At 39.0% G+C, this 11,009-nt stretch overlaps 1 protein-coding gene across 1 annotated transcript in view; it reads right to left on the bottom strand.

Moving 5' to 3' along the window:
- Nucleotides 1-4,017: 4,017 nt before the first annotated feature.
- The window catches only part of LOC101852300, a gene marked incomplete at its 5' end in the record, with an annotated part of 17,550 nt that continues 10,558 nt past the window's right edge, over nt 4,018-11,009 (bottom strand). The window contains 3 exon segments of the mRNA XM_005090686.3: nt 4,018-4,543; nt 7,928-7,975; nt 8,907-9,134. Coding sequence (XP_005090743.1) covers nt 4,191-4,543; nt 7,928-7,975; nt 8,907-9,134 — 629 coding nt within the window. The 3' untranslated portion in view covers nt 4,018-4,190.

The following is an 11,009-nucleotide window of genomic DNA, read 5'->3' as shown; positions in this document are numbered from 1 at the left end:
TACACTCTTTTCGCTACCGTAATGACTCTCCCAACACTTGTAGGAAGAAATCCACTCGTTAATAGAATTGGACACAACAAAGTCTGATGGCATCTGTCTTGACTCACTTTTCCTTTTAGGCATGAAGTGGCCAGTTGCCTTGAAATATCTATCAAGTCGCTAGATTCTGTTCTCCGAAACACAAGTGATGCTTCTGAATGTTTTGGTGCAAACGGGAGCTTTCGTGCCATTTCTCATCCGAATATGGTATGATATAGCTGTCAAGGCCAACATAATGTGTGTTACATAGTCTGACGCTTTGCCACAAGGCAAATGGCGAACATCTAGGCACAAGCACTCCGACTTGTTCACAGTAACATGTATCTCATTCACATGTGTGCCGTCTGCTGTTGTTGCATCCCATGACAAGCACAGGAGGTTCTGATTGACAATAAACTCAGAGACCTGAATTGAGGCCAAAACACCTAACTCATAGGCCATCTAGTACTTTGAATACTAGATAGTTTCTTTCCAAGAAAGATATTAGAAAATTTCTCGATAAGTAATCCACAGTTCTGTACAGGCACATCAAACAGTAATTCCTGGTTTACACAAGACCGAATGTCAACAGAATACATTTTGCCATCTTTGGCAGGGTACACATCATTGTCAATACCGTTGTCACGGAGTAGGCTCTGGAGGTTCTGGCAATTTTCACCTAACTCGTTAATATCTTTCTCTAGCGCTTTTACTTTAAATTTACCACTGTAAATGGTATTATTCAATGAGTGGACTTCTTTCTTCAGTCCCTCCCCTTCTTTCAAGAGTTTCTTATATTGTCTTTTGACAATTCTGCCTGCTTCTGAGAAAAAGACTTGTTCTGCTGCTGCAGTTTTTTTACACACAGTTCCTGCTCTTTCAGGCTTGCCTGTAACTGTTTAATTATGTCCTTCTGACACTTTTCTCTTTCATTAATTGCTATTAATGTGTACAAATGTTTGAAAGCAGTTGAGTCTTTCCTCAAAATAGAAAGTATTTTTTTCTGGGCTTTGAGTATCTCAAAAAAGGTGGGGGGGGGGGGTTGCCTTCTTTGTAGAAACACAAGAAACGTTATCACAGTATGAAGGGGTTGGAGTTGAAACCACTATCAAATCTGAATCAAAGTGAATGGCGGACTGTGTTGTGAGTGGTTCGGTGGTTGGCTGAGTATCTGATGCGCTGGCTCTCTCAACAGGTCTATTTGATTCAGTCTGTCCTTTCTGAAAAATAAACTTGGTTTTCAAAAAACAAAATAGGTTGTCCCAGTTCCGCATACAATTATGCTCATGTTTTAAATACTGGTTGTTGTCAATGTGATGTAAGTTGGCCTTCACGTTGTCTAATGAAACACACGGAGAGTATGTGCAGTATTCCGAAAGCAACTGTTGTGTAACTACAGTATATAAGGGCGTTTTCTTTCTTTTGCCACGGTTTGCTGCTTCTCCAGTAGTTCGAAGTACATTGATATGATTGCTGTGCCTTCTGCGATTGACCTTATCAAGTCCCAAGCCTCTTTTGCTGTCTTCATCTTTTCTTCTTATCTGACAAAAAAAAAAAGCAACCCAGAATAGCCATTGAGGATGGCTGGTCAGTCTTTATTTGGAAGGCATGAGAACACCCTCTCTCAATGTGCACTACCTTGAAGAATAGTTAAGAGCCCGAGCATGAAGAATGCAATGGCACCATATATGGCTTTTAACATCCTTCTGTGAATTGGGCTATCTTGGTCCAAAAGTGATCAATCCTATCATACTGCAAGTCTTGTGGAACACCGAACAGAGCATTGCAAGTTGACAAACTGTTCAAGTATTTTAACTGAAGCTTCAGCTGGGATTAGTACAGGTTACTTTTTTGCTAAGAAGTAGATGTCACTTACAGAAGATGAAGAAATGAGAATTGGGTCTATGACACTGACAGACAGTTTATCCAACACAGGATGATTGAGGGGGGAGGGACTTCAACATGTAATCAATAACAGTGGGGAAATATTTTTTGATATTGCATTTGAAGTCAGCTAGTTTGGATTCAGACAAGCCATTTTTCATGTTGTAAGACAATTTGTACTGGACATCTTGAGCACATTTGTTTTCACTAATAACAGAAGGTACCGTACCACAAAGTGTGTCATGATTTTTTTAAATAAGAAGCCTGCATTCAAGCGTGAGAGACAAAATAAAATTTTGGGGGATTCTGATTGGAGAACTGTGTGAGGAACGATTATAAGGGGCCCAATAGCGAACTGAAGAAACATCAGATACGGTTTAGTAGATCTGGATGACAGGGTTTCCAATATCTTGTTTCACTTTTTCATTGCATGACCAGTTATTGCTGTCCTCTTGCACTCTTTCTTAAAAAATAACTTCAGGGGCTCCCTGATATGGAGCAGCCTAGTGAAGACATTTTCCAATGTTGAGCCAGCGAGTTGACCCATGTTTCAACATTTTCAGTTGGTCAGCACCTCAGAAATCTTGTAGCTCTGCTAACCAATGAGCATGTATGTAGAGAACTCTTGGCAAAATAAAAATAAATACCCACCAAGATGTCATTCTCCTAAAATGTTATCTCCCCTTTCCTTCTTGCAAAGTCTTCTTCATTCATAACTTTCTTCTGCTGAATGCATAGAACGATAAGTTGTCGTTGCACGAAAGTCTAAACACAAATAGTTTTTAAAATGTTGGGGACATTCATGTATTCTCACAAAATGTTTGCAATCCCCCAAATCTTATACCAGCTGCAAGCGATGAAGCTACAGCATGTTTATTGATGCTGAATTGTTCTTAAGGGAGTAGTGGAGGTGTCCAGCTGGAATATCCTCAGTAGCAGTTGCATTAGCAATTCCTAAATTGCCATTGAAGTCTACGGCAAGTCCAATTTGTGCTTTAAAAAAAGTTTTAAAAACAGCTCATGCTGAAGCCAGGTCACTACAATTAACTTCGCTATGTTCACGATCTTTCTTTTTACACTTTTAGAGACGTTAATAATTCGAATCTCACATTTTAACTTTAGTCGTACTTTGCAGCGAATGCAGCATGCTACAGGTTAACATTGGTGGCCTAGTGGTGAGGCTACCAGACTCGTAATTGTGGGTTTGGGGATTGGAGCCGTAGCTCAGTTCTACATTGTGTTGTTGGGAAAGGTATTTTGCACATTTGTCTCTGTCCCTCCGGAGATGGACATTAAACTCGGAGGTCCCACTCTTAAATAAGCTCATAGTGTTGATAGGGGCATTTAACCTATACCATTTCACCATTTTTTTTCATATGTTAACATTGTTTCTAGCCCAAATTCTGGATGTTAATTTTCCAAGTCAAAAACACCAAAAAATCATGTTAGTGCTTACCTTAAAATGTAGCGCATATCAATGAAAAACTGTAGAAATGGCTCTGCATTGTATGGAGCCGAGATGAGAGTAAGATAAATTCTTTTTTGTTTTTTAAGCCGCTAATAATACTGTAATTCGGTGTCACACTTTGCGTCTGCACACTTATGTGGTGCATTGTGGTCTCTGGATAATGTCACACTGGCAGCTTGTTTGTGCAACACCTCCGCAGCTGAAAGCTACAGGTTCCTCAACAGGAGAGGTGCATTTGTATAGTGCCTCGAGGCTCAGTTTTACATTGAACTCTTTGAGTAGTGACTCATTCTCGCCCAAAGAAACAGTGCAGTGTGTAGGTTATTACTGATTCCAGCACATGGTGTTTTGTACAACATTTATAAACATATTTGGCTATATATATTTGAAGAAATATATATATTTGAAATGAATGAATCTCATAGATATATGTGTCTTCTGGAAGAGGCCCAACTTTCCAAGTAACATATCGGAAGTAGGAAATCAAACGTCTTAATGCAGCATATATATTCAACAAAGGGCACATAGTAGGCCTGTGTCTAGTCTTGTAACTGAGCTGAGCAGCTCAATATTGTGTTCGAGCTACAAGTGTGACACCAACATAATACAGTCAGGTAAACCATTAAAAGAAACAACTACTCCGAATATGAGAATGATTTATGATGCACATTTTATTTGTCTTTAACACAAATGCATTTTGTGCTCTAAATAAATTGTAAATAAAAAATTTATTGTCTGCCATTTTCTTGATATAAAATATATTATTATATTCAACATCGTTGTTTGCATTCTTCTCAGATCTCTTTGTGGTCAGCTGTTATTAAGTATCCAATCCTTGAAAGCTTTGCTTCTCAACTTCTTCGGCTATGGGTTCAAGCACATCATCAGCAACTGGCCCTGAGTCAACAGTGTCTATATTTTCATCCCCCCCTGCCTTTTTGTCCACTTCAACATCCTGATTTAAATTTGTCTTGAGGGAGCCTGCCGCTGATTTGCTTAATGAAAGACGTGAAGCTTTAGTTTCCTCTTCATCGTCACTTTCGTGGTCAGAAATTTTTCTGAGGGCTCTCTCAAGGTCATCCAAAGAGTTTGTGTCTGTATTCTGTTCGATGGCCCTCCTTAGGAACACAACTGTAAGCATCTCCATGAGACTGGCACAGATCAGAATGCAACCTGGAGAATATTGAATGAATAATGTTACAAATTCATGGTCTTTAAAATAACACTTGCCTTTAAAAAATCAATTCTACATTATTCATAATTTTTAACAAGTTGCAAGGGAGTTTTGAGTTATGCTTGTTGGTTTATGATGACCTTAGTTTGCAAGACAAAACTAAAACACAATTCTTGGTCTATCCTGTTTGGAGACTTTTTAATCGGTTAAGCTCTGTTCTTCATGTCAGCATTCTTACTCAATCAAAGCATCTGCTGACAGACCTAACATCGTAACTATATGAGCTGGATATAATAAATGAACGGTAACACTTTCTATACCCCTACTGACACAACAATTTAGATCAGGGATCTCAAACTCATAGCCTGTGGGCCAATTTAGGCTTGCGGGACAAGATTTTGCAACCCCTACTTGGATATCAAAGTTTAGAGTTAGTACGATTTGCAAGTCTTCCTCACTTGCACTTTTTGCAGAGGTTGATGTTCTGAACTGCAGTTAATAAAAATTGAGAAGATGAGATCTTTGTAATTTTTTTTTAATGTGTCGTTCTTCCAAACTGAGTTACAACTCACACTCTGCAAACGATGATATTGGCCTAAAATCGAGACAAGCGTAAAGTTTCTAGACTTTCAACCAATACCATTTTCTTCAACTTTAAGTTTAACATGTCTGTTGTTACCTTTCCGTACTAATAAAGTGTACTAGCTCAACCTATAAATTTGACCTATCTTTCGTCCATACGGCTAAAACTAGAACTGGAATCCAAAAAGTAACTTATTTTATCAGCACGCCTCACAAATACAGTCCATGCCGGCTTTAAGCACGGTCATCGGGAGAAAGCATAAGCGTGCTTAAATCCGAAGCGTGCTTGAGTGCGAAGTAGACATAATCCAGAGATTTTCAGGTAGAAAATTTCCCGTGCTATTTCCCTTTGTTTGTAAGTATTTTTACCCGCCATGGTAGTTTTTGTTTGCTTGTTTGTTTTTGTTTTGTGGTCGAATGGGAAATGAAAACTTAATTTAGACGGCCAGTCACGATACAGCACACTAGGCCTACACGCTGCCTGTGCGTACCACTGCCCGCTGTGCAACATTCATACCACCTCCTTCATCCCACCTCGCGCGAGATACACAATCAGGATTAATGGATAGCGAGGGTCAAAGGTGAAATTGCAGCCAACCGCCCTTTCTCGTCTCCCCGACTCTCTTTGAATTTTTAAGTCTGTGTGTAACTTTGCCCTAGGCTAGATCCTATGTCCCCGCGCGCGGCTGTGTGCATCTCTGTGCCTTCCTCTCCGCCCGTGTGAGTGTGTCTCCATCACTGGCATCACTTGCGTTCTCTGTGTTTCTCTTAACACACTCCACTGCTGCAGTGTAGACCGTGTTCGAACTTCGATGGGTCATCGTGAAAGTATTGACTGTCTTGTAATGAAGTGTGCCTAAAGCCGAAGTTACCGTACTTAAAGGCGTGTAATTTATATAGCAAAAATTCAGTAAGAGCCGTTTAGCGTGCTTAAGTCCGAAACGTGCTTTAAGCCGGCGTGCTTATAGCCGGCACGGACTGTACTTGAAAATGAAATCTTCCTTTGTGCGGAACATTTGTTGCGGCCTAGGCTCACCCAGACTCTTCCTCCAGTGACCCCCAGGTTATTTTTATATGAAACCCCTGATCTAGATCCTGGGGGGGGGGGGGAGGTCCTTCGACACTGCCTGTCGTCATCAGGCCTGGCCCAGGCCAAGCGGGATACAGTACAGCATCCCCAAAGAAAGACTGGCATACTCGGTGAAATAGCTTCCCCAAGAGGGCACCGAACTCATGTCATTTGATTGAGGCCAATGGCTTCTTGCCCAATCACTGAACCACAGACACCAGTTTTTTGAGCTGGTAAGGGCTTTGATAGGACAGTTAAACCTGCTCCAACAGCAGCCTCTCCAAGACAATTGCAAACAACCAGTGCCCATTTCCTCCCTTGTGTATTAAAAATTATATAGGCCTATATATTTATGTTTGTATTGATACAGTCCAAGATGTCCGCCTGCTAGTGCTACTCTCTAAGTTAAGACAATCACTTTTCTCTTTGACAATGGGTGGTTGCTTGAACAATTTCAACTCCTCGAATTAGAATCAGATGGTCAGGGCCCAAATGGTTAGGTTAGTGCTTTACAAATAACATCTTGCTTTAGTTAGATGAGAAATTTTTTAACAGTGGGTGCTACTCTTTGTTATTTTTGCATTTGTAAGTGTTTTACACCCCTATTGACACTTTTGAGGAGGCAGGCCAACCCAATCCAAGACATCCAATTTGACAGACAGTTGAGACAGAGATAGCCTACTTGATTTTAAAAAAGCCTTTCCGTACAAGAATCTAGCTGCTACACCAAAAGTGTCTGTCTCTTATATTTTACATAACATCAAAAGTGTTGAAAGGAATATAGTGCTAAATGTCACATCCCTCTAGCTACATGCAGATCTACAAAGATTAACCACCAAAATTATATGTACGTCGTAAGACAAGAAACTATTAATCCTCTAGCTAGAAGTTGGAGAAATTGTTATATGAACAAACAAGCGAATGCAGCAAAGCAAGGGCCCGACTGAAGAGACCAAATATTGAAAGCTTTCTAGAATAGACAGGAACTGAATTATACACAACAGAGCACACAGAAAATATAAATAATAAAGGACTTTATGATTCACTTGAGAGAGGTGGTGTCTGTAAGCCCAGTGGTTAGGCTACCAAACCCGTAATCTTGAGAGTGCGGCTTCAGGGCTCGAGCCTCAGCTCATTCCAACATTGTGTCCTGGGGAACTAGGGCACTTTGCACTAATTTCCCATTTAGATCGGTCCTTTTGGAGATGAATGTTAAACTCGGAGATACCAGTACCACCTCTTAAAAATGACCTTATATAGTGTTGATAGGGTCGTTAAACCTAAACCATTTTCATTTGAAACAAAGTCAAAGAGGGTCCAGAATTCAAGTGAAATCACAATGTACTTGTTGTAGACACAGTCCACTTGTACCTGAGACAATGCTTTACATTTTCATGACATGCTACTATGTTGCTATTTCCAACAAAAAGTGTCGAAGATTAGGAATTTACTAAAGAGGAACAAACACAAAAAATACGGAGATATTTAAAAGACGATACATGTATGTAGATCTTTGATGGGAAAGGAGGAGCAAACCAAACCAGAGCACCCGCTAACCACTCACCAATTAACTTCAGGGCTAGTCAAATCATGCTTTTACAATACACCTTCATCAGACTGGCATTGCCTATATGGAGTGAAAAACTTGACAGATTTGCATAACAAGAACGACACAGGAAAGAAAATGCCACTAAATAAATATCAAAATAATGTAACATCTGACTATTCTGACCTGAAAATATAAATGCCTTTTCGTATCCAATTGCCGCAACAATTATGCCTGAAAAAGAAAGAAATGAAAACAGCTTTATCAAGGAAAAAGCAAAAAAACATAACAAGCAGCATAACAAGTAGGCCTAGTTAGTAGATTGCTATTGCTCATTTTATTCTTTTTAAGAAAAGCATTTAACTACGAATGCCCCTCTCACCCTATTCCCCAACTCCAGAGTTAAACAATTTTTTACAGAATATCATACTACTATCAGTTTATTATATAAATAAGGTTACTGAAGCCAGTCTATAATTTGTAAGAGAGTATATGGTCAGTTACTCGTAGCTGTATGGTAATGGTACAATACTGATCATTACTTATTATGACAGCGCCAAAAAATCTAATGGTCAAGGCATCCATCTGCGGTTGGAAATTATGTTCATTTTTTTTTTCTCAATTTCCCACACTTGGCAGCTCTGCACACGTTAATTAATAATGACTAAAAATGGGCTACACAGGGCCGTGCATCTGATCTGAATTTTCATTAGCACTCTGCTCTGTTAACACTAACACAAAATCTGCTTCAAGAAGACTCAAACAAATTTTAAAGTAAACAAAATAAAACCAGCTAAAAAGTTAACTTGTGTGAGTTAAAATGTGAAACAGAAAATAGTAAAAACAACATGTAGCCTATTAACCTTCATAGAAAGAAAAAGAGGAAAGAGCTTTCACTCAGAAACATCTTTTTTTTTTCTTGCTGTGAAATCTGATATTTTAGATTTAGATCAAGTCATGCATGTTGGCAACGATAGGTGAAGTACCGGATACCGAAACAATAAAGAACAAATGGAAAATGGTAAAATCTTTGGTATGGTTCGAGATTCTCATCAGAAGAGAGCATTAAAAAAATTAAAGCCGATTGAATAATTTGAAAATCAACCTCACTAAAACAGCCCTTTCATGTAAAAATGAAAAATATTTTTTTTAAATCACTACTCACCAGCCAAAGGTGGTCCAATCAAATATCCAACACCTTGAAAAAGAGAAAGAAATCCGTAGCCCAGGCCAAGTTCCTCAATCCCCAGTAGTTCGATCGTGATGAGAGAAGACAGAGGCACGAGGGACCCGGTGTACAGCCCAAACACACCGGACAGCAGGAGCTGCTGGCTGAAGGTGGCGGTGATCAGAGGACTCAGGACTACTAGACAACCGGCTATACTCAGGCAACCTGGGACGCACAAACATATTTTTAAAGTTACGGAATGCTTACTTAGGCCACATATTGCCAAAATACCACACACACACACATACGCACACACCCAACTTTATAAATTAGGCCACATTTGGCCTCAATAAGCACTTTACCTTTTTAATGCCACACATTGCCTGAATGACCAAGTAAGGTCACAATTAAAGTTTAAGTTTAACTCACTCTTCACTCTGGATATCATTGCTACCAGGTTACATACGGCAGTCGAATCCGGGAATAACAAAATTTATGTGACAATATCTTATTGCCATGATGTCTCATGATTGCTATAATACAGGTCACCTTGGAAAAGGAAGTTCAGTTCCCTTCAGATTTACAGAATACAAAAAGCTGAAGATTGGGGTGGGGGGGGACTTCAAATACTTCAAATTCAAACAAGACATCTTTCAGTACCGTAGGGGGTTTCACGCTTGCCAGGCGAGTGCGGTTTATGCGAAAATCCCGGTTTTTCCTCAGTCTCAGCTCATAACTTTATTAGTTCTTGGCCTAGCATTATTATAAAACCAATATAAAACGAGAGATCTATGTGTGTTTTTTGTTTCCATGTTAGTTTCAATAGGGAGAGAAATGCGTAACATTACAGATTTTTGAGTTAAAACTACAAGGGTCGCTACGCGCTCTGCCACAACGTGTGGCACGCAAATATTGGCAAATTTGGAGTGTAGCGCGTTTCGGACAGTTTATTCGAGAGGAATTTTCCATTGCTTATCTTTGTAACTGGCTGCAGAAATCACGTAATACTGTAGTAGAATTGGACGCTGAAGAGATAAAAACCCACCCGCAGTTTTACGACGCTTTTTAAAAAAGTTATGGTAAAATAAATATTTCATCTTCTTAATTTTGTTGACCAACGATGGAAAACGCTCCTGGAGCAAGTTATATTGATAGATACATATCATTTAACTAACTAGAAATGTCAATTTTGTTCAAAACGATCAGTTTTGTAGGAGAAAATCAAACTTTACTACACTACCCCAGTTCACTTCGTAAGATTTCCAAAAAAATTCACCCAAAGAGCCAGAAGCCAGGGGCAATTAACTCTGGATTTTTAATGTAACTGATGTAAACAGACAACTGCCGTCAATTGTTTGACTAGTTCTGGTAGTACGAGAGTGACCAACGTTATCATTAACAGCCAAAGATACTTTTTTATATTTGAATACTGAATATAAGAAAGTTGAAACTAAAATGAAACTTTCAAAGGATATTGAAAAATGTGGAGGGCTTTGGTCCTCCTCCAATTTGAAGAAAAGAGTAAAAGAGTGAATTTGTATCAATCCAAGACGGAAAAGGTAAAGTTTTAAGAAGTACCCTCTGCAGTATTTTCCTCAATCTACCCAACAGCAGGTGATAGTAACTAGAGATGGAATAGGTAAAAGAATATAATATATATATGGTATGACCCCAAGAGGATAATACTAATAATAATACTGGTACTGTAAATTTCTTCCCTCCCCTTTCAAACTTGGGCTGAAACTACTGTACAGAATTAAAAGGCCAGGCATTTGGGTTAAAATGGAAATTTTACACACCAAACTTGAATTAGCAATTTTAATTCAGTCAAGTATTGATGAATTCGTGCTAGCATTAAAATTATTCATATATTAGGACAGACAACCCAAATATGGGTGAAAATAAGTAGTAAATGTAGCACAGGACCACGTGTAGATCTTGGGGTCGATGAAATCAGTACCCTCAAAACACCACTTCATTGGTGATCCACTAAAACACCTAACCAAAATCACTACTTAACAATCCACAACCAAAGAGTTGAATAGATATAAGTCGTCTTCCTACATATTATAGTTATAATAATGTGAGTAACTGTATATA

The sequence above is a fragment of the Aplysia californica genome, unplaced genomic scaffold, assembly GCF_000002075.1.
Source record: "Aplysia californica isolate F4 #8 unplaced genomic scaffold, AplCal3.0 scaffold00020, whole genome shotgun sequence".
In the NCBI taxonomy this organism is placed as follows: domain Eukaryota; kingdom Metazoa; phylum Mollusca; class Gastropoda; order Aplysiida; family Aplysiidae; genus Aplysia; species Aplysia californica.
Note: the sequence above shows the minus strand (reverse complement) of the source record. Positions and strands in the feature narration are given on the sequence as shown.